This window comes from Orbicella franksi, chromosome 2 (genome assembly GCF_964199315.1).
Source record: "Orbicella franksi chromosome 2, jaOrbFran1.1, whole genome shotgun sequence".
In the NCBI taxonomy this organism is placed as follows: domain Eukaryota; kingdom Metazoa; phylum Cnidaria; class Anthozoa; order Scleractinia; family Merulinidae; genus Orbicella; species Orbicella franksi.
Window position 1 is genome coordinate 26,631,376 of NC_138146.1, and position 23,947 is coordinate 26,655,322.

The window sequence follows — 23,947 nt, forward strand, 5'->3', positions numbered from 1 at the left end:
ATCGTGGAAATAATTCATAAATATAGTGAGTACACTTCAGATACATTATTCAAGTCGTTTGGATGCAATTCATTATACGACTGTCTGCGTTCCAGGTTCATTTCTCCATATCTGTGTCATTTAAATTTACCTGTAATTTAGTAATTAACTGTTGGATGAATTTGTTTCCCTTAGCTTAATTTCGACGACGATGCTTTGTCTTACAAAGACAAACGATATGTTTTGGACTCTAGCGGAAACTCGCGAGGTGTGTCAATCTTCATTCAAAATGGCTCTCTGTTTTACAAGGTGAGATTTCATTAGGACAAACCAACACTTCAAATATATGTAGTAAGATGGTGCAAAATCTACAAGCAACCAATGTATTTCACACAATAAGACGAAACAGCGCACACTGCGACCACTAATGTAAGAATGACGGTAAACAACGATATTTCGGTGTTTCTATTATAGTGGATGCAAATGGTCAAATAAGGATATCAAGCATTATTTTTGCCAACCTTTAATTGTACTCAGCTGCAGATTTAAGCTGTGTCATCATACAATAAAACTGATCCACTGTGTAGGTTGTGACCTCGACAAAAGAATGGCAACTTTCAATGGAGCTCGTAACCAATGAGTGGCAGGATATCGCGCTGACATGGAAGAAAGAGGAAGGGCTAATGCTCTATGTTAATGGAGCATTCAGGGACTCTCTGAAGGATGGAACAGTAACAAGTCTGATACCGAACAAGCAGGCACGACTTACCATTGGTAGAAAGAGTGGAAACCCGCCCTTTAAGTATACAAGGTACGTAGCCACTACCGTTTGAATGATGTTGGTGATAAGAGTGATTTTGAATGAGTTACAGGTCCTTCTACCAAGGAATCTAATCACTTAGAAACCCCGAAGACAAACATTTAGGTCTTGCAATTAAAAAAAATAATAAATGGCCTGACGGAGTTCTGGTGTGTTCAATAGAAAAAAGCATGTAGATGATATAGGAATTCTAAGTGAGACCGTTGAACAGACGTCAAGCATGACTTGCCTTATTTAGGCTTCAAACTGCGAAGTAGTTTCAAAATGGCTCGTTACCGATGAAAGTTTGCCGTACTTTCAATCCTACTGAGACGTTAAAACCCTTTTCTTTGTATAAGCTATTGGCACAGCGTGATGTTTCTTCTTCCATAGAATGTACATCAGTTCGCTCTACGCGTTCACTCGTTTCCTTGCACCAGAGGATGTGCCGTATGTATTTACGTTTGATAATACAGGTAAGATGCCCTATTTTCTAACCTGGAGAACATTTCATATTAATTATTACAAGTATTTACCCCGAGAGGAACAGTTTGGTGCGCGGCTTTCGATGCTATGTGTGGAGATCAAACCTCCGCTCTAACAATCTACTTGAGTTGAGCTCGCTATAAGTACTCGTCTCATTTCGAAGACATTTTTTTAGAAAACCCACAATCAAACTAAACGTTATATTGGATTTGAATAACTTGAAATCCTTTACAGCTTCCACCCTTGTAATTCGCAAGATAGTTGCTCTATCTTTTAGAGGGTGGCTCCTCATTCGTTTTCCTGTGTGGTTGCAAAGCTTTTTTCCCTCCTAATCCGAGGGTTGTCACTCGCAACCAACTTTAAAGTGTAAAATACGACAATTGCACTACACGATTCGACCACTCTGGAGAAGATGGTGAGATCCTATTTATTAACTGAAAACGAAAGATATAGATTCATGTTGCTAAACTAATGTTGTACATATGTGACTACATGACATGATATGGCAAATCCTTCCCACTAACATCTCGCCTGATTTTTCATGTCCATAGTTGTTCCACGCTACATGTGGCTTTTCCCTAAGCTTGAAGATAAGAAAGTAACAGGCAGCCCAGATATCGAAGTAAACGGACCAGTGAGAGCAGTGGATGGAGGCGTACATCTCGATGGTCAGGGATCTTTCCTGAAAGTTGGAAGCTTTGACAGCAAATGTCTTCATGATCCTTCCAAGTGTCCCGATGGACTCAGCTTGAGCTGCAAACTTAAGTTCAACCGGGTAAGATTCAGTCCCAACCAAAGTTCTTTTCGTCTGTATTTGTCAAGACAATTACAGAATCTGCTTCTTCTGACTTCTTTTCAGATTATAACGTTAAACCGGAACAAAAACAATAAGTAAAGGAGTTAGGTTCTAAAGAAACTGTTATGCTTCGTTGGTGGGGAGGTGAAACACTTAGCAGTTTGTCAATGTGGAGTTGATATAGCTAAATAAACTGCCATAGCAAGTTTGTGAAGCTGAGTCGACGTTTCGTGCGTTATTCCTTAAAGTATAGTAACTCACTTGGCTCTTACTAAAAGCAGATGCTCGAAACCTTACCTTCACAACTTTGCTACGGCGGTTAATTTACTTTTATCAACTCCAAGTTGATAAACAGCTAAGCGTTTAAAAGACTATAAGAATTTTTCACCATTGATGCCCTTGACAATTGTTAATTCGTGCTGAAACTTACACTCCAAGATGGATGGTAAAAAGATAAAGTCTGCATACCTGCCAAGTGGCCCATCAGGCCGGAGCTTATCCCAATTTCTGTAGCATGAGGCGACTAGGAGTATTTCTACTACCCCCTGGATGGGATGCTTGTACATCGTAGGGTTACTCCCAGCATTAAATTCACCGGTACCCATTCACACACCTGGGTTGAGAGAGGTACTTTGAGAGCAAAGCGTCTTGCTCAAAAACACGGCGCGATGTCCTTGTCAGGGCTGGAAAGCGGACCGCTTGATCCAGAAGCGATTTCACTAACCATGAGGCCACCGTGCCTCCACACAACAAGATGGATGGTTCTGAAGTAATCAAAGCATAACAGTCAGTTTCCTTTATTGATAGAACGTGCTTGAAGAAACAGCTCTAAATTGCCTAATGTAAAACGGCCTGCACATAGAAACTCGAGGATTAACCCTAGTTTCACTTATTCAAAATTTGTTGATTCAACGTAGTTGTATTTGTGCATGTTACAGGTTGTACGAACTTACAAAGAGCCTCATTACATTTTGGACTCCGGTGGCCATAAGAAGGGAACCAGAGGCCTGTCTGCATATCTCCTTAACAATAATTTGTACTTCAGTGTTGCCATGAGTACTGATGAGGACACTCTGACTTGGACAGTTAGAACGTCTATTTTTACTGTCAGGTAATAGCTACTGTAAAAATCTCTTAGAACTTGTTTTTACACTTTTTATTGGCACTATAGGACATTACTTCCTTAGTATTCAACTGCATTAACTTGTAACTGCAAATGTAACCTTATCGTTCTCTTGTAACTAATATTTTAACCATGTGTATATATGTTGGTTAACTATATTTTTTGATACTGCCAAGTTTACTCACAAGCAAGGTGTTTTTTTCCTTCATTTCCAGATGGCAGCGTGTCGTTCTGAGTTGGAGTCTATCTGACGGTCTCTGGCTTTACACTGACAGTCAGTTCCGAGGCTGGACCAAGACTCCTAAGAGCGTACCACGTGACCTGGTGACCGAGAGTGCAGACTTTATTGTCGGTCGTAAGAATGTTGGACCCGACTACTCCCCAGCAGAGTTCTCGATTGGCTCTCTCGCAGTCTTCCCGAGGTTCCTTGAGAAGAAAGATGTCGAGAAAATATTCAGTGGAAAGAGTTAGTGTCACAGTATATACATAAAAAAAAATTCAAACGTATTTTGAAGGAGTCAGCTGTTATTTTAGTTCCAAAATGTCTCCGCGTTATCAACAAGAGATTCACTGAGCTACTGTTATGAAAAAAAATACTTTGTAATTTTGTTTGCTGTGGTGTCATACCGATACAAAAAGAAATTAAGAAAATTAGGTATGGTAGTCAATTGTCTCCTTCTTGGCGAATCAGTGTGTACTAACTGTATACTCCATGTCGCTTTAAAAAATGTTTTGAGCCTAATAGTTGCTTAATGTGACCTTATGACTGTCCAAGTTCCACCTCAGATTGCAATGTAACCACTTACGCTTCTTTCCTACTTTTGTAACAGAGATGCCATACCCAGGCCTTATTCGCGAAGTGTGGAAAGAGCTGCCCGGAAAATCAATCAACAAACTCAAAGACGATCCCTACTACCCTAACGACCCCTCGCTTATTGAGATCATTGAAAACTTCGACGCTCCTTTTGACATTGACAAAGACTACGGTAGTAGGGTGAAAGGATACTTCGTGGCTCCGGAAACTGGGAACTACACTTTCTACATGTCCGGGTCACAGAGCGGTGAACTGTGGATGAGTAGTACAGAGAGCCAGCAAAACCTGACTAAACTGATTTCTCTAGATCAAGCAACCGGTCACAACCAGTGGAACAAGTAAGTTGTGTTACTATAAATCGATTTTAAATTGAGTGTCGAAAGTAATCAGGCAATTACTTTGGTTTTGGTTTTACTACGGTTTGAGATTGGCTGAGTAGTCTGATTGGTAAGAGATTGGTTTGATTTGGTTTTACGACACTCAATTGAAAACCGCTCTATTTGCACTTCACTCCCTATAATTATATCAATGACGTGTGGTAGTGGCAAGGGCAAATTGAAGAAGGAACTTTCAAGTAGGGCTTCTAATGAGAATATCCAAATTCGAGATGCAACGATGCAATCAAGCTATCAGCAAGGGTGTTTTTTTTGTTTGTTTGTTTTTTTTGTAAGAAAACCACGGTCACCTTTTCAAAGCAAGAGCAACAAGAAGCCTTAATCAATAAGGCAATGAGAACCTTAATCAACAAATTTTGTCTCCTTTTTTTTTTTTTGCGCTTTCCATAGATATGCCGGCCAAAGCTCCAAATCTGTTACATTAGAGGCTGGTAAATATTACTACGTCGTTGGACTACAGAAGGGCACAGAGTCAACCGACTCACTCTCCGCTGGGGTACGTTTGCCCAGCGGTCGCTTCATGAGACCTATCACGAAAGAAATATTACAGTGGAGAATGCCGGGTAAGAAAGAATAAATACAGATTGTCATTTATTCACGGTGTAAATAGCGTCACGAATTGTAAGATTTTAATAAAGTGGAAAGGGGATAACAGAGGCTGTATGCTAGTATGTACCGACAGACAAGAAAGATAATTTTAGATTACAATTCTGCATGTTTCACTTATGCAGGTGAATTATTCGGACTGGTATGTACCTAATTCAGATGGTTCATGTTTTGTTCTTTTTATTGAACTACAATTCTCTATTCAAGTTTTCTAACTTTAGACGAATTTTTGTAACATTATTGGAAATCCATTAAGTACGCTTCGGCTTTTTTCAAAATTCACAAAAAAAGAAAATTCTGCACATTTTCGATCATTGCATAAATCAGAAATGAACGAAGAGATCGAAAATTTTCACTTACAGCATACAAGATAAGATTCATTTAATTACTTAAAACAGACTGTGTAAACTACTTTTGTACCATGTAGACAGTTGGTAACCAATTTTGTTTTTTTCTTCTCGAGGTGATCCATTCGCTGGTGTAATCCGTGAAGTTTGGCAAGACATCCCTGGCTACAGAATAATGGATCTCACTTCTAATCCAAACTTCCCAAACAACCCATCAAGTATTGAGGTGTTGGACAAATTCGACGCACCACATAATGTTGACGATAATTACGGCTCAAGAATACGAGGTTTCTTCAAGGCGCCAGAGAGTGGACTATACAGGTGAGCAGTAATCCTAATTGAGTTACTAATAGCAACAACAATGATAATTTTGTTACCTTTTTTGACAAATATAACCTTTCAAGTTTTTAAACAAATAAAATTTTCTCGAAAAAATGTGAACAAATTTTCATAAGTAAATTGTCAAACAAAGAGTTCAATAATATAATATAACTCTAGGCCAACGTTATACTCTATCCCCCTATTCGTTTTTGTTTATTGGACACAAGAGATCGTTTAAAGGCAGGGTTTTCTTGGAATAGATGCTTAATGTCTGATGAATGAGACTATCGGTGCATCGTGAACAAAACTTATGTGTACACATATTTCCGAAAATAGCTACGTCGTTACCAGTGGAATTACATTCAGATTTTGTCAATTAAACGTTAAGGGGGAAAGGTATCTTTTTTTAATGATGCTGTCAGTTGTCTAAGCTATTTATCTTTTCCCAGGTTTTTCCTGGCTGCCGACACCACTGGAGAATTGTGGCTCAGTTCAGACGAGACAGAGAAGAACTTGAAGAAAGTTGTGGCAATAAATGGTTGGACAGCTCATAACGAATGGCTCAAGTAAGTCATATCAAGCAATTACTATAAATATCTGTAAAGTTTCGTCACGCTTCATAGTAAAAGTTCCTGGCGAGTGTCAAATCTTGACCTAATAGTTAGGGCAGGCGCGGATCTAGGATAAATGGGGGTGGATCTCTGAAACAATGAGCGCCGAAGGCCCAAGCTTCTGTGGGAACCGGGACCATGCTCTCCTAGGAAATGCTTTGGACTTTAAAACTTAACCACAAGAACAATTTTTATTTGTACTCTCTCATACCATAATTTACCAATTGTACAAAAATATCCTGTATAAAAGTTATAGTACTGGCTGCCTGGAATAACCATAGGGGCTAGCGGAGCCAGGCAGCCAGGTGACATCAGTGTTAAATGAAAATATATTGCAGGGCAGGAAGATAGCAGAAAGGCACACATAAAAAGAAAGAAAAAAAAAAGAGAGAGAAAAAAACGCTATTACTACGCTATTAAGGAAGTCTGAAATAAATAAATTTATGTATGAGTATATAAGAAAAGCACACAATTAACAGCTATGATAACCAATAACACATAATAATAACCCTAAAGTCCCCTTTCTTTGGTTTCTGAGTCATTCTCATAAATATGTGCTCGAAACGGGTATAGATCAGCACCTGCTGTGTTTTGCGTGTGTTAACGTTGCGGTGCTTGACTTACACCTAACGGTGCCTGTCTCTCGATCTCTCCGATTATAACTGTTTGATGCAAACTGGCATAAAATGTATGCTGCGAGGGACTGGTATCAAGGGGGATAGCAATCTCCGCTTTATGATTAGTTTTGATGCAAAAACCGGAAGGTTCAATCCCAGAATTTCTGAGCATCTGGTTCTCATTACAGAAAGACAGTTTCGTATTATAAAATAACAAATCTGCAAAACAAAACCTGATCTGACTCAGTTATGTTTGAAGCTGTTCGATTCTGCAGGAGGTAAGGAAGGAAATTATTTTCCTTTTTCGCTTTTCATTTTGTGACTAAAATCAAAAGCTTTGTAGGTCAACCAAACTTAATTCGTCATGTATGTCTTTTCCTTCATATTCAGGAGCTTATAAAACCAATTGTGCTGAAATTAGAGATTTTAATGACTAAACTGAAAGGATTTTTTAAGTTTAATACATCGGAAGGAGAAAGTTAGAAATAACAAACAGTAATGCCTGCATAATTAGTTCGATTAATTCAGTAACTATGGTAACGGTATCTTACAAGCTACCGTAATTTCTTATCTAATCCACTCGTCCACTTTGTGTCTTCCCACGCACGATCAACAAACAAATTAGACGAAAGACTCGTATATCTGAAAGGCTCCTTCTACAATATCAAAATTGATCTCATTCTGTAAAGAAAAGAAGAAATCTTTTTTGCTGTAAGAGAACCAGTTCAGGGTCTCTCAGTCATAAAACCAAAATGATCTTTAAATTTAAAAAAAAAAAATGCGCACTTAACAAAAAATGATAAGACTTTTACTATCTATAAATTAAAAGAGCTTTTATTTTAGTTTTTGCTGAAATGGCTTCACATTTATCAGTGCACAGTTCATTAAAAGCGACTTGAATGTCCAAATTTCAAATACGTTTGCTCTGAGAATGAAAGAAAAACAAACGTTTTGATCGAAAAGGAAACTGCAGGTCTAAAAATATGTTCTCTCGCCAACAAAAATAATTGACAATCCTCTTCACAAAAATAAAAATATCACGACTGTGTCAATTTTGTTTGCTTGCAAACAATGAACGCTGTGAAAGATATTGGCACACAGGTCAATATGCCTAAATATCGCCTTTTGGCTTTGAAATTTATGGAACTACAAAAAAACACCGTTTGAGTGAATGTTAATTAGGTATTCTATGTGCCACAAAGATGTGATGGCGAGCTGTTGTTTCTATTTTTACGGAAGTTGATCACAATGTTTTTCTAATCCTGTTTTTGTCCGACCACCTCGTAAACGATATAGGTACGAAACAAACTTAGAATCGCATCTCCGCTAAAACTTCAAACGAAAACCGCTAAACCGTAATTATTAGTGTTTTAGTTTTCCTTTTTGATTTTAAGCAGTTTCCTTAGCGTCACTTCGTCTTTGAACATGAAACCAAAAAACCTTGAATGGTTATTTCTTTTACTCGAACAGATATTTTCCAAAATACTATGTACTCCCGTCTGGCGGGAAATGGATTTCTGCCCAATTTTGCTATAATGTGATCACAAAAAGCATTTGTTCTGCCGCCTTTTCGTTAAGATTAATTGATTCACAATGGAAACACATTTGAAAATATCCTGCAGTGGAAACACAATGTAAGTCCATTAAATTTGCGTTTTCGTGATTATGTATTTTTCTCCGGTTGTGCATGTTTTTTTTTCTAATACACAACACAAGCACCTGCAATGGCATATTTCTAAATTTGCATATCGAGGAGGATAAAGAGTTATTTCCTTTCGCTTCAATTAGTTTTGTTCCTCGAATTAAAAAAAAAATAGTACAACTCTTGGAATTTTCTTCGAAAAATGCAGGACTACCAGGCGATCAGTGTGAAGAAACAGAATAGCAAAATTCTGTTAAATCTCACTGTCATTTAACTTTGTCTTCAAGGTTCTGTAGTGTTCGTCCCGTGCATTATTCACGTTTCCGTTGAAACGATATCCCAAAATTCAATCGAAATGACTGAACGCCAAATCTGAGAACATTCAGTCAAGTCAAATTCAGATTCAGCTGAAAGAAACTAAATTTCAGAACCTAAATTTCAGGTGAATTCAATGTTACGTAATGCAATGTAATCTTGAGGATCTATGCAACAATTTTGAATTAGTGACTTGTATCGCGAGCGTCCTGGATCTTCTGTATTTCTCCATCACTTGCTAAGGAGTAGAAGGAGGTGTAAAATCGATCTCTGAAGGCGAACAAGAAGAAAGAATGTCCGGGGGTGGCTGCGTGAGCGTAAGCGCACCACCAATGATTGAATCCAAGGACTCGACACTTAAAGACAGTGACGGTGATAAAGCAAAAATTGCGTTTTTATCGATAGGTGCGAGTTTCAGTGTAGGATATGTGGCTTGTAGCTCAGGCCTTGATAGTTTCACAGGATGGCTCTTGATAGCTTTCCTTGTGTGTCTGGGGAATAGCTCCATAGGGCAAATCCTCAGGCTATTTTCCCGCTGAAAACTTGGTTTATTCTCGCTTATGTTTAGATCGACTATCCGTAATGACTGTAAGAGCCTTTGACTGCTTCTCGAGTTAGCGGCAGCTCCAGCAAACTTCACAGTGCCATGAAAGTTGACCTTTTTCGCCGCAAATGAGTTAAATGGTGATGTGTTGCTATCAAAATTGTTACTTGAGGAAGTGCAAAGATTAGCATGAGAATAACATCTTTTGCACATGCTGAAGGATTCTCTCTTAACACTTATACGGGGCAGACGAAATGCCTTCTTTTCTTGCTTTAGGGTTGTCTTGGTTTCTTGCTGACTTCGATCGCGGAAGGACGTTTCTGTTTTTCTCTGTCTTTCATACTGATAATTATTTGTTATTGCTGGAAAACATTTCTCTTCTTCTTGGCTCGCTCGCGTATAGAACTTTTTCCCTCCTGCGTAACGAGAGTTGAGTTTCCTTACATCCATATCCATTAGCTTTTCTTCAATAAGAAATTAAAACTGAATCAACATTTCGTGAGAAATATTCATGCTCGATGCGAGTCAATTTTCTTTTCGCATGTGAGCCTGCTGTTATCTCAATGTAGGGACATGTACTGTTTACCTTTTGTTTTTCTTATTTGCTTTCTAGATAAATATAGTTGACAAATCTTAAACGTCATTCGTTACCATTTATCACACATGAAAAACCTCGATAAGGACCCAATAGGTTAATGAGATGCTAAGTATGTTTTAGTAGTAAATTTTGTGACCGTATGCTGAGAAACATGCTTGCTGATATCGCTTGTTACCTAGAAACCAGAATCTGACCTACAAAATAGCATTCATCTGAGAACAAAAGACAAAAAATATCAAAAAAAAATAAACTGCAGTATTTACCTTTTCGATTGGCGGCAGAAGTGGGGATTCAAAGCTGCAAAGGTTCTTCAATATGAATTAATCCTTGCAGCCATTAAATTACAAGTTTGGTTGTTACCGGAGAAAATAGATCATTTCACTCAGAACGAAAAGAGTGGCGCCGTCACATTTCAAGAGAAATGACCCGATCTGTAATTTACTTAGTGCAGTCTCATGTTTGCTAGCGAATATGTGTTTTCCTTAAGAGAAAGACAATCAGTAAGTCTAGAAAAAGGTTTTCCGAAGAAATATCTTAGTAAGTTAAAAACGGTAGTTCTATATTACAACAGAAACGTTAATATTTGTCCATTAAACTGAAATTTCAAAAGTTTTTTTTTAGTTCACGCGAGATGAAATTGTATTTGATATCTTTTGCCAAACCTTGCAACGATATTCAGGTAAATATCACTTTGACGAGAATATCATTGATGAGGAGTTTCGAAGATGTGAGATGCAAGGGTAATTTGGACCCTTCAGCTGTGCAAACGTCGGCAATTAAGCAATTTCGGCTAGTAAACACCATTTTGTGAAACTGGATAATATTTTGGAATATGCGAAAATGGATTATCATAATTAGTATCGTAATATTTAATGTGAAGAAGCTATCAGATCCACTCATTTTACAAATAATTAGTTCAGTATTGGTTGACGGGTTACCATGCTATATAGGTCGTCGAAATAGCAATGACTAGGGAATAATATTGGATGTTGTTTTTTCTGAAGATTCCCGGAACAGAAGTCTGAACGTATTCACCTGAAGAAAGGTAAATATTATTACCTCGAGGCATATCAGAAGGCAGATAAGCTGGCTGACTGTGCATCAGTGGCAGTCGAACTTCCTAGTGGTCATTTTGAGGGACCAATCAAAAGAGTACATTTGAGCTGGCGGTTACCAGGTGAGTGACAGTAGACTAGGAAGATGAATATCAAGGCATAATCTATCGATCAGGAAACATCGCAACATATATCGTGCATTATCAATAATGAAAGAAAGAGGAATGATAAACTAAAGGCTATGAATGATATCAAAGAAAAATATTTTGCCAAGATAAAAGGGGAAAGCGTTAATGCTCTGTTTATGGTGTTCGAAAGATGGATGTCATTTAACCTAAAAAGCTTTCGATTAGTGGACAGTGAATGGTGAGAGAACATTTGCACCAGTAATTAAATGCAAACAAAAATCCCTTGACGTTCTCAAATTTCAATACATTTTAAACCAACCTTAAATAAGCCCGGGACAAAGCGGCACGGGACTTTTTAGATGCGAAAGAATGTAATGTGAATAAAAAGAAATGACCAAACGAAAAACATATTGTGGTGAAAATCGCAGTGTGTAATCTGGTTATTGTAAGTTCTTATTTATGTGAATAAATGTTTCCGCAGATGGAAGAACTGGTCCTGGGCCATCTTCAGAGGAAGAAGGTTTGTACTCATTTCGCATGTGAGGATGGCATCTTGTTAAAAATTAAAAAATTAAATCACTTTATTGAGTGTCGAGGTGTTTAGCACTACTGTACTAATTGGGGACACTGAAATAAGCAAACAAATATTGAAAATTGAACATAAACTTGTTAAAAATCCCAGTTGGTGATAGGCTGACCAGCTGGCTATTTACTAATCGTGGAGTAGTTGAATCTAGCGCCACCAAACACAGACCCATCATTCATAAAACCGATCATTTGCTTAATCTGGTGTCAGTTTTCTAGGTATGAAGTAGCTCTGGCCAGGAGATGACGTTGTCAGTCAAAATGTGTATGATTGTTTGCCACTGGCTCGAACATTTTTCAGTATTCGACACCGTCACGGTTATTCCGAATGATGTGAATATAAAGGATTGAACGACTTCTCGCGTGGCATTTTTATATATATCATTCAGTCGGACTAATGGAATCGTTATCAAGAGAGCTCTCTTTTTACAAGTCATCTTAGAATTGGACAACCTTACGACACTAAGAGGAGAGCAATTAAGTGAAAAAAGATAGTAAGAGCTGTCTCAGTGCTGTTTGTCGTTATTTTTGCAGCTATACCCAAGCCAGTTGGTTTGTATCCACTAAACAAAGCATTTGGTGCTAAGGATGCAGGACCTAACCACGAAAATGGAGTACTCAGTAATGTGGACCTCAGCACGGGCCCTGATGGTAAGGGTTATTCTTCAACTTAATTATAGTGTTATTGGTAACAATGGTCCAAGCAGCTGTGACTTTGATGAATGTTTGGTCGTGTTCGATATACACCTGGATTATCCCAAGAGTAGAACTGTAACAGTTTGAATAAAGATGTGCAGTCCTTTTGAGCAGTACACAAGGCTGCAGCAAGGAAAGGTTTGATACCAACGGACTGTTAGTTACTTCCAGTGCTGTCTAAGATGTGTTTTCTTGTTGTGAAACTAAACGAGCAAGCTTACTATTGAAAGGTTTTTGCGCTTTTTTAATTTCTTCCATCATTAGGTCACATACTGAACCCGAAACTAACGAGCATAAATCGTTGTTTTCTTGATATTTACATAATTGTGTCAAAGGAGCTACGTCACGGTTTGCGTATCTTTGAAATTTATGCCTCAGTTTTTCAAGTTCGTCGTTTGTAATGAACGAGGATCTTCTCCATCCTTAGCTATCCTTGTTCCTTTATGGTTTACTGTTATATCTTTGGTAGTTTTCTTATTTAGTAAACTACTATTTTCAGGTTTCCTTCAATTTAAATGTAATTTTGTGCGAGTCCAAAATAACTCAAAATACTGTGACTGAGCCCCTTTAAGAGTTCTACTTACTGTTAAACAGTTTAATATGTAACCATTTTCAAAGGCAAAATTTTCAAGAGTTGATATTGACAATACACTCTTCTTGCTGAACAGACAATGAAGATGAAGCCTTCGAATTCAAAGGTACGGCAGATTCATTTGTGGAGATTCCCAATGACGGCAAGCTGGACACACAGAACTCCATGACAATCCTCGCTAACGTCTACCCCACCGGTAGTGGGGGACCCATCTTAAATTACAAAACACATGGTTGGGGAGTCCATCTTTGGCAGTTTGAGTCCACTGAGCTATTTGTGCGATTTGTGCATCGTAATGGAGTTTTCCATAAGCCAATTGCGTCGAGGGTGTTACAGGTACGCGGTCGCAATCTTGCATCTTTCCACAATTTGGGGATACTGCAGGGTCACTTTTCTTTCCCTGAAGTTCTTTACGCGTATAAAGTTTTTGAAGCTCAGAGTGCTAAAGGGCCAAGACCATGAGTAAATCTCTAGTCTCAAAAAAGTGCACAGGCAGTTGTTTTATTATTATTTCAAAAAACTGATTAGGATTAATTTCGATTCCTGATGGCTGCGATGAAAAGAGAAGTTACAAGACCTGAGATGCTACAAAATGATTCGTAAAAGCTCGTAACCAGCTGCGCAATGAAGCACATAATTTCTTCCCGGTCTTAAGAAAAAAAAAGAGTTTAAGAATGTCTTCGTTTCAGGAGCTTTGTTTAAAGATGTCAAACAATCATAAGCGCAAAATGAACCTGATATGCATACACAGTAACAAAAACCGCTGATAAGATGACTAATGATAAATATATTGCCTCTGCGACTCTACGTTTATAAATTGCGTTTATATGCTTTTTCTCTACTGTGAACGCAAGAGACATGCTGAATGAGATCTTTTGTTTTTTCCTACAAGCTGAACGAGTGGAATCAGGTCGGTGCAACATACGACAACACTACTGGTGTAGCGCAACTTTGGCACAATGGTAAGATGGTAAAGAGTCGTAATATCGGTCAGATTAAACTTGCTACCCAGTATCCAATCAGGATCGGTGCCAGGGATGGAGACGAGAGGAGGTTCACTGGAAAGATTTCATGCTTACAAATTTACAACAAAGCATTGGACGAGCAACAGATTGGAAACCTTAAGAGTTGTCCTGTCAAAGGTATGACACCCATAACTTTACTCATTTGTCATTAAGACAGCTAAATGTTTGGAAAAGGTAGTACCTAAAAAGCTTTATGTACAAGAAATTCTTGCGACTTTTTGATCCCGAATGAGCGTGAAAGCTGAGAGTGAAGAATAATGAGAGAAGCAGGCTATGATCAAATTTAAGATAAGATTAGAAGTTTTCCCCTTTTTTCAATGTTGGAGCAGCCATTTTTTTCCTGCAAGAACTGCTGTAATCTCCATCATGATGTACCTATAAATTAATCGTCTATAACGCCTATATATTTCCCAGGCCAGGATTTTTCTATAATCCAACCAAGAATAATCCTTACAACGATTTTAATTAATCCTACTAATAAGCTTGAAATTCAACGCCAAATAACACAGAACATTTGTTTTTTGTTTCCGCACGCAGCAAAGATCTTAAATGATGACGAGCTGGACTCGGGTGATGGCTCAGCCTCAGGAGACTGGGACGTTCATGATTTAGATTGTGAGTTAATTTCCTGTATAATGCATAAACAGACATTCTTATCTCGCCTCTCGTTTCAGTGACGTCGTTGTTCTTTTTTGAGCGTTCCTCATTACCTAAACCGTTGGTGCGTCTAAAAGACCAACCTGGAACTAGACAACAGTTAATTCCGGGCCGAAAACGTGACAACATGACTTTAATACGCCGTTATGTTGTCACGTAAAAAACCACCATTATACAGCTCTCCAAATATTCTTTCTAATTAATTTGCTGTGAAAAGGTCTTCTGTGGTTTCTCGCTAACCTTTGTCTTGTTAATCCTTTTTGCTAGCCCTTAATAGTTATTTTGGATAGCCCGTAAGCCCTTTTAACTTTTTGGATTATTTAGTTAAAATTTTGTAGTAAAAGTGGGATATAAAGAAAGTTGTTGTTGTTGTGCAGAATCAATAGCTTCTCAGTTACATTTTATTTGCAGCAAGTGCCGTGGATATTTCACACAATGCCGGTAAATATGACAAGGACGAAGAGGCTGATGACGAGATTCAGGGTTAGTAACAAAAGCAATAAAGCAAGGTCGACTGGAAAGATCACTTGGATATATTATTCAAGAGAATAGCTTTCACTACTTTGAGTGATCTTACCACACAAAAAGACTTGTCTTAAAACATAATTAAACATAATGGCATTAAGTAGCAGAAGACAGATCTAGAGGATACTAGAGGTGGCTTTGGCCTCTAGAGCCACGGACAATTATAGAAATGGACTGTCAGGAACGTTACTTAATTTCATCAGTTAGATCAACAGCGAGCCAAGTCTTGAGTCAATGTATATGATATTTTCTCTTAATATGAAATATTTCATTAACATTTTTTGGCGTTAAGTTATAGCCAGAAATATACATTTACTCGCCAAGATTGAAGCAGGTCATAAAAAGCGAATTTGAAGGAGGGTTTCACTGGGCAGCGATCTCATCCTTTTAACTACTTGAGAAAGTTGCAAAACTTGCAGGGAGTACTGAAAAACAGCGCACAAGGGCAGTAACTAAGAAGAGACGGACTGAGTATAACCTACCTCTTCACGAAAGAACCTTATTATACAACATGTAAACTGAGTTAATAACATTCTTTTTATATCTTTACAGGATCAGAGTCCACTTCAGGTAAGAGTTATCTTAACCGTCTCTAAGACGAGGATCGCAGGAGATTTAAAAGACTCTTGCGCAGAGAGTCAGCCTATCAAAACACCATTAATAGAAAATACCCAGACAAAAATAAAATTTTGTTTAGACTTAATTATAAATGAGAGTTAAAAAAAATTGCAGGGAACAAGTGCGACCCAGAACCATGTGAAAATGGCGCCAAGTGCATCCGGGATAATAAGAGGATGGATGGCTACCGATGCAAATGCACTTCTGATTTTACAGGACGGAACTGTCAAGGTAATTGCCTGCATACTTTTAAATTTTACTGAAAGCATTACAACATTTAAAACCTTGAAAAAGGCGCCCTCTTTTGAATTCTCCAAAAAAGCAGTTTCCTCTCCCCTCCGCTAAAAGAATCACGTGCACAACAAGAAAAACATGTCAGATGTTCAGAGAAAATATACCGAAACAAATTTGTGGATCTTCGAATCTTTAATTTTAAAGTGAGTTCCATTGTAAAGATAAGTAATGAATGGTTGTCCAAAGTGTTAACGTAATTTAACAAGAGTTTGAGTAACCTGGGCAATACCTTTTATTGAGGCGTTCTTTGTAAAAGAACGCCTCAATTGCACGCCTGTATTGTAAAGAAGAGCATACAAGTCGTGAGATAATATTATTGAAAGAGGAATACAAACTAAGGTGTTGATTTCGGTGTTTAATTCCAGTTTCCAAGCCAGATGCTGAGAATCCTATCGTAAAGAAGGCAAAAATTCCTAAACCTGAACTGAAGATCGGAAATGAGGATTATCAAAAGAATGCCAGTGCCTTAAATCTGATTGGTGAGTTTTCCATTCCTTTTTTTAAACTTTGAAGTTGGGAAATCCGAGATGGCATTGCGAAATAAAGGTATTTGACTATGGAATTTTCGAGGGAACAACAAACGTTGTACACATGCGCAACTGAGGTAACGAGAAAAAAACTGTGGTGAGTCTTCTCTTGCAGATTTTAGGGAAAAAACATTGGAAGCCATGTTGCCCCGAAAATGGTCCAACAAGCGAGTTCGAGATGAAACATACCCCTGATTTCTTCTCGATTTTAAAGTCGCTAATTGTGTTTATATTTTAGTCAAATAATAGTGAAGTTAATAATGTCAGTAGTATTCTATGTAGTTCTCACAATTCTAGCAAATAAAGATTAATAAAGCCTTTTCTTTAAATTCAAACAACAGAAAACCTACCAGAAGAAAAGAAAGAAGACGTGCTCTTACTTTTCCAAAAGGTCGGCTGTTACAAGGACGAGATTGTAAAACATGATCTGCCGGACAGAGCCACAGTCAAATCCGTCACTCAGGAAGACTGCGTACGATCATGCGCACTGGAAGAAAAAGGATACTCATACTTTGGACTTCAGGACGCTGACAAGTGTTTTTGCGGGCATCGCTATGGAAAGTATGGCAAAGCAGATGAGGCTCTCTGTAACATGCCGTGCAAGGGAAATGACAAAGAGAACTGTGGTGGTAATTCTACAAATATGGTTTACTTCTTTGGTTTAGGTAAGTTTTTATTGCATCAAAAAACTGCGGCGTGGTTAGTCAACCGAAATTAATCTTATAGGGACACCTCCAGGGAGCTTTACCACGAAATAATCCCCAGTTTAAAAAGTGACAATGCCCCATCAATAAGACATAATGGTTTTGCCATTTTTGTTTTCTGAGCCAGTGATGATGTTCGAGTCATTTTCTGAGTCATTTCAATTTCGAGTTTCCACTCCAGCATGATACAAACTGTTTCATAGTTTTGAAATTTTCTAAGGCTCACGTTTTTGCTGGCATGTCGTGTAACCTAACTATTCTATCTTCAGGTACTAATTACACTATAACTACTTCAACTGGTGACATCGATGGAGCTGACACAGACGCTAAGGTATACATAACCTTATATGGGGAGAAAGGCGATTCGGGATTCAGAAAACTGGACACTAAACATTTTACAAGGGGAAAGTAAGTTGATATCTCGTTTGAATGACCACAGTACAGAATAATGTGTTCATGTTTTATTGGTCATGCATTTTATATGATGTTGTTTAATCTCTCTTCTTCTTAGAAATGATACAAACACTCTCGTATTACCTGACCTCGGTAAGCTGAGGCAAGTTAGAATTCTACACGATAACTCAGGATCAACTCCAAGCTGGTTCCTGGAAAAGGTGCGAGATTACACTTGTGTGGAATTCATAATTTATTCAAGAGGCCATTTCTCTGAAGAAGCAGAGAGCTGTGCTGAGACCAGAAATGCTTTTTGCACCTTCAATAGCCAATTTACTCTATGAGACGTGCCTGCGGGGAATCGCGGTAGTTGTATTCATCATCTTAGACTGGATATTTGTTTCGATGAATACAACTACCATGATTCCATGCAGGCGCGTCTAATAGAGGGAATGGGCGATTGTTTGGATTCGAGCCAGACCACATGAATCTCATTGGTGAATCAAAGCCACGGTCATAGATATTCCAAGAAACTAGGATATGATTGAAAAGAACCAGAAGAAAAATCCCCTCGAGTAATAGTGTCCGAACCTTTTCAATGGATCAGTCAGTCAGTTAATGACTTATTCATACACGTAGTGCTAAGGAGCTCGAAAGCTATTTGACAAAATTTCGTGTGCAAAAGGATACTAAACGATGTGTAATAAGAGGGAAAAAATACTAAATACTAAGAGATTAAATCTAATATGATTTATTTATTTAGTTAGTCAGTTAGTTAGTTAGTTAGTTAGTTAGTTAGTTAGTTATTCATTTAATTATATAATGTTGTTTACAATGAAACCACGATCGAGTGGAAACGAGCAAAAGGTTTTCACGTTTTAAACAGGGATATCCCCTTTCAGGTTCTTCAAACTTCATTTCTCCCCATGTTTTGCAGGTGACAGTGACAGATGAAAATGGTCGGACGTATGAGTTTCCATGCAAAGAGTGGCTGAGTGAAACACAAGGTGGCGGCAAAACAGAACGACTTCTCAGACTGCAACGTACATAGTGCCTATTCTGCATGCCGTTAAGGTAATGACAGGTCACGTGATTCAATGTGGCCTTCAAAACTGCAAAGACGTTGCATAGTACAAGCTATGCAATTCGTAATAAAGGAATTTCAAGTTTTCCGTAATACGTTATGGAAAAGAAAACATGGCTACTTCGCTCAATTTCTTGACACGTAGCTTCACGAAGTTAAAAGTAACGAATACAACGTGTCTATGACTTTTTTGAGTGTTTTTCGCGAAGAAGCTTGAGGTCTAGCAAAACAAACTGGGAGTCGAGTAGCGTTTTTAAAGTTTGAAGCAGCCCCCTGTGATGAGGTGTGTGGTTGGTGTTTGATAGCTCTTAAACTGCCAGTCAGTTTTCCGACACAAAGTAAATATTTGGTATGGTGGTCAGCTACACTTTCCAGCTCTGGTCTGTCTAGAGTTTTAGTAGTCTAGCTGAGCATGTCACATACTCATTTCTGTGAATGGCGTTTAAATCAATCATGAATAATGTAATTGACCGCTTTCAAGTTTGTTTGGCTAGACCTGTGAAGTTTTTCGGGTTGTTTAAATTGAACGCATTTGCATGCATAGTTATTTTTGATAAGAAAAGTTACAAATGGGGCAGTGACACACGGAACAAAAATAATAAATTTCATTAACCAATTTAACTACATTCCACTCAAACAAAACTTTGAATTACTTAACCACTTTCACTTGAATTACTTAACCACTTTCACAATTAAAAGCATCAGGCTTTAAAAATTTTAAAAAATAAATTTTCAATGCACTTAACAGTAGCAACACATGAACTCGGACAACCTTCATCTAAATTGTCACACAAAAAAATTCCATAAACAAACCTCCAAGTTAAACAGCGTTAATTGTCTCAAAGGTTTACTCTGAAGATGAAAGAGGTTATGAAAGTTTCCGTCTTAGATTTTGAAATTTAAAGGCTAGAGAATCTATCTATCTCAAAAAGACTCACCCAGCTTTTGTTGTAGCTCAAAAGATTTTGAAAAACAGTTCTCAAGAACGTCAAACAGTGATCTGTTTAGTTTGTCTCGTTCTGTAGTCGCCCGGTACTAGCGACGATATGTAGTTTCTCCTTATCGAGGAATAGCATTTACAATGAGTGTTAGCTGTGATGAAACATTTATTATTTTTGCACAAAATAGTGTCTCGTTCCAAATTTTAAAAAAGACCGTCGGGAAAAAAGAAAAACGACAAGCAAAACTTGCATTATGTTTTGAAAAGCATGTCATAAACGCTAGAACGTACTAAACGTTTTCAGTCAAGTTGCTAGAGTAATAACATTACTGAAATACGAATGTAAAGGCAAATATCCAAATTTTCTAGCTGTTTTGATAAATTATCGTTAATTCCCCTTGAAGAATTGCGTTTTTAGTGGATAGGTCTTCTCCTTGTTTGATCAGGGGAACTGAGAATATCAGGATTTTAAATCACATGTAGAATGATGGTTTAGACTTTTTCAAACGTAATTTATCTGCAATGATGTTTACAATGTAACGTTAGATTTAATCTGAGAAAATAGCTATAGTCACCAATCACAGAAGCTAATTTTACAGTTTATTACACTACATACATTGTGTTAATGATTTTTAAGATATATTTTTTTTTAAATAAAAACCGTCAATCCTGTTTGAAATTTAATCAACACAGGTATTTAAAAACAGTTGTCTCGTTTTTCTTCTAATCTTCTAATCCTAGATAATCCTGCTGAACACTTAGCCTTCTGTCTAAACTGTTCATTTGTTGGTTTTGTTGGGGTGGAACAAACCCTGTAACGTAAGCCAAGCAAATACCTCTCTCCTTTATTCTTAGGAATAATGCTTATTTTAATTTGACTTACAGATGCGTGCACTGTGACATGAAGAACCACTAACAACGGACTGTGACCACTGACGTCAAAGACAGACAAAATACAGTAGACAAGTCACTTGGTCGAAGCATGATAAAACGTCAGGCCTTTCGCAACTTGCAAGGCACTCCTCTTCAATGCAGATTCTTTTCTGAAGCTCTAAATGATTTTTAACCTTTTTTGTATTTTATAGATGACTTAGCACAGAGCCCTTGAGTGCAAGCTCGAGTGTTCTTCATCGATCATTCTCGGACCGATTGCATGTAGTCTTTTTGTTTTTGTTTAACGATATCTCTAGTAGGGGGCTGATTATTTTCTCTAACCGGCGAAAGACTTCAACCCTTAGTTTATTAAATGAACGACGCCTTGAAGTACCTGACTTTTAGCCAAACGGTATCACGAAAAAGTTGGACAAAAGGAATGATATCATTTTGTGTATGCAGGCAAAACAGATCAGAATATCCCAACTGTATCACTAAACGGAAAACGTCGGGTTAACAAAACCTCCTATGACATGCCATCTGAGACGGTATTATTTTGAAATAGGGCATTACTTTTAAGTGACAACGTTGACCTAAAGAATTGCGACGAATCGTAGTAGACATGACAGCTCCTAAAGACGACATTCGACTGATTTATTGATGCACGCGATTCCAAGTATCTTGACGCATCTACCCTCTTTGATTGGATCAAAGTAACATTGGCAAACCTATCTACGACAGCCTACTTTGGTAGAGGTTTTACATAGTGCTCATGAATTCGGCCGGTAGACGTTTTCTTGTTTGAAGAGAGACTGAAACTAGACTGAGAAGGAAGACTGAAGCTATTATCAGAGGACTCGGGCCGACTCGGTTTAGAGTTCGACATATTGTTTGTGCATTAGAGCACCATAAAAATAACCTGTAGTAATGAAAAAAAAAAAAAACATACCGCTGAGGAGTGCCTTCCATTATCAAAGGAACTTTGTGGCGACTGAAGTTATTTGAAACATTGTAGGCGCTCCCATTCAACCAAAACTGAATTCCGAAAATTTCGAAACAGGCACAAATGGCACGGAAATTTCAGATAAGAAATTTCCGAACGGAAAGCGCCCTGTGTCTCATATGAGATGGTTGAACCTGCCAACGGGGTATTGATCACTTGTCTTTGTTGCCTTGGCAACACTGTTTACCGTCTGCAGATGATAGGGAAAAAAAGACTTTGAAATAACATGAAATGAGGTCATGTCAGTTTTAGTTGATGTTCGTGGAGACAAAATTCAACTGAATTCTTAAAACCATTCACTCCCTCTTAGTGCGTGAGGGAGAAAATATTTTCTTGAATGGATGTAAAACCAGGCTACCACTCGTCGCGACATTTTCTGTCTTTCACAGTGTATTTCTTCAGTATTGAAGATTGATGGTCAAATCTCGCTCCTTTCCCACGCCATCAACGAACAGTCATCATTGTCACCTACTACTTCTTCAAATCGCGGACCAAGCGACCAAGTGTCACGTGGCTAATCATGTGACAATAAACAGAGAACAATAAGGTCACCATAAGCTTCATGTATGCCACCATAGAGAATACCTCAGTGATTAAGTATCTTTCAAGGATTGTAATGACATTGTACCACAATGGTATGTTCAACAATGAAACTGTAAATACTGTACAATAAAACTATATTTAATTGTGTATCATGACAATTTTGTTGGGGGGTGGTAAACAGTCTGTTAAACGTTAAATGTTGAATGTTTATTGTGGTCGATCCGCAAGTTGGCAGGCATGTCTCTAGCTTAAACTGAAAGAAAGAAATATTTGGAGTAAAGATAATAGGCTTCATAATAATAGGCGGAAGGCAGACCAATTAACTATTTACAAGCATGACCGAAGAGTTGAAGTAGGGTCTACCGAGAAACAAATCTAGCGGAACTTGAAACCGCGACCTCGGGATTTCAAGTCCGCGGCGCCCTAACCACTCAGCCACGCTGCCTCCCTCCGTCTTATGCGTGAAATTGATAGGGTTCTTCGCTTTGCCTATCCCGGGCTGGGACGGATAAAAAACCGAGCCGTTGCTAACTTCAAAATCATGCAAAAACCGAATCCAGTAATTCTTCCATTTTACACTTAATAAAATCATTAATAATTCATTAATTTTTAAGCTTTAAGTGTATCCCTTGCGGAATTTGGAATCTCTCTCCCGCCATCGCTCGTGAGGCGAGTGACGCGCAGCACACGTGCATAAAGCCATAAACGGGCTCTACTGTCTATAGAAATGGCGTCAGCTCTGTATGCTTAAAGACTATGGCCACTGAGAATACAGAACAAACTGTATAATAACACGGTATTTAGAACTGTTTCAGGCAAAAGAGAGCACCTGTTCCCTGTGAATATAGCGTCATATAATGAGCTTTTCGACCAATCAGAATGTCCCATTCTTATATTCACCCCTCGAAATTATACTAATTAAAATAACTTATAGATAAAAAATAAAAAAATACGTTTCAAAAGAAAAGTCTTTAGCTTAGATTTAAATGTCGCAAGTGACCTGCAGTTTCTTATATTGTCTGGTAGCGAGTTCCATAAAACTGGAGCAATATACGAAAAATGCTCTGTGTCTGTATAAGATTACATTTAGGAGTACAAAGTAGAGATTTTTTGGAGGAGCGTAATGATCTAGCAGGAACATATGGTTGTAACAGTTCGTTTGAATAAGGAAGGGCAAGAACATTAATAGATTTAAAGGCCAAAAGCAAAATTTTGAAATCTATTCTCTCGGCCACTGGCAGCCAGTGTAACTCTTGAAACACAGGCGTGATATGATAGTGCTTCCGAGTTCCAGTGAGGAGCCGCGCGGCTGTGTTCTGAACATACTGCTAGCTGCAATCTCTGAATCTGGTTTTTCGGAAGACCCGACAAAAGGGAATTGCAATAATCCAACTTAGAGGTTATAAATGCTTGGATGAGAATCTCACAATATTTAAATAATAACATAAAGATTTAACCAAGCCTAAAAGCGGAGCTCGTGGCCGTTTTGCTCAAAACCCGATTAAGCTAACCCAGGATAAGCGATAATTTTGATTTGAGTTTTGTAACTTAGCTGTAAGGTATTCTGTTTATATCTTTGGCCTTCTGACTTGATTTTGAATAATCTCAATCCCTGCCCCTAAAACAGTGAGAAACACTTGTATAGACGATTATACTTCGGTGGATTAGCGTTAACCCAATTTCCGAACAACCCGGCCTAATTACAACAAATT

At 38.0% G+C, this 23,947-nt stretch overlaps 2 protein-coding genes across 4 annotated transcripts in view; one reads left to right on the plus strand and one right to left on the minus strand.

The window, feature by feature from the left end:
• LOC145478972 (uncharacterized) overlaps nucleotides 1-23,129 on the plus strand; it is a 56,074-nt gene extending 32,945 nt beyond the window's left edge. For all 3 annotated transcript variants that reach the window (XM_081457191.1, XM_081457192.1, XM_081457193.1), the window contains exons 32-56: nucleotides 175-288; nucleotides 567-790; nucleotides 1,172-1,254; nucleotides 1,816-2,039; nucleotides 2,999-3,171; nucleotides 3,399-3,649; nucleotides 4,014-4,335; nucleotides 4,783-4,955; nucleotides 5,462-5,666; nucleotides 6,116-6,232; nucleotides 10,998-11,170; nucleotides 11,658-11,696; nucleotides 12,296-12,412; nucleotides 13,126-13,385; nucleotides 13,942-14,191; nucleotides 14,612-14,689; nucleotides 15,143-15,214; nucleotides 15,809-15,826; nucleotides 15,989-16,105; nucleotides 16,534-16,647; nucleotides 17,037-17,360; nucleotides 17,669-17,807; nucleotides 17,911-18,013; nucleotides 18,730-18,866; nucleotides 20,702-23,129. In XM_081457191.1, the coding sequence (XP_081313317.1) occupies nucleotides 175-288; nucleotides 567-790; nucleotides 1,172-1,254; nucleotides 1,816-2,039; nucleotides 2,999-3,171; nucleotides 3,399-3,649; nucleotides 4,014-4,335; nucleotides 4,783-4,955; nucleotides 5,462-5,666; nucleotides 6,116-6,232; nucleotides 10,998-11,170; nucleotides 11,658-11,696; nucleotides 12,296-12,412; nucleotides 13,126-13,385; nucleotides 13,942-14,191; nucleotides 14,612-14,689; nucleotides 15,143-15,214; nucleotides 15,809-15,826; nucleotides 15,989-16,105; nucleotides 16,534-16,647; nucleotides 17,037-17,360; nucleotides 17,669-17,807; nucleotides 17,911-18,013; nucleotides 18,730-18,843 (3,804 nt within the window). In that variant the 3' untranslated portion in view covers nucleotides 18,844-18,866; nucleotides 20,702-23,129. The remainder of the gene's footprint in view (nucleotides 1-174; nucleotides 289-566; nucleotides 791-1,171; nucleotides 1,255-1,815; nucleotides 2,040-2,998; nucleotides 3,172-3,398; nucleotides 3,650-4,013; nucleotides 4,336-4,782; nucleotides 4,956-5,461; nucleotides 5,667-6,115; nucleotides 6,233-10,997; nucleotides 11,171-11,657; nucleotides 11,697-12,295; nucleotides 12,413-13,125; nucleotides 13,386-13,941; nucleotides 14,192-14,611; nucleotides 14,690-15,142; nucleotides 15,215-15,808; nucleotides 15,827-15,988; nucleotides 16,106-16,533; nucleotides 16,648-17,036; nucleotides 17,361-17,668; nucleotides 17,808-17,910; nucleotides 18,014-18,729; nucleotides 18,867-20,701) is intronic.
• Nucleotides 6,241-10,454, minus strand: LOC145478978 (uncharacterized). Its single transcript, XM_081457200.1, has one exon. The coding sequence runs from the start codon at nucleotides 9,849-9,851 to the stop codon at nucleotides 9,090-9,092; it is 762 nt and encodes a 253-aa protein (XP_081313326.1). The 5' UTR covers nucleotides 9,852-10,454; the 3' UTR covers nucleotides 6,241-9,089.
• Nucleotides 23,130-23,947: the final 818 nt, after the last annotated feature.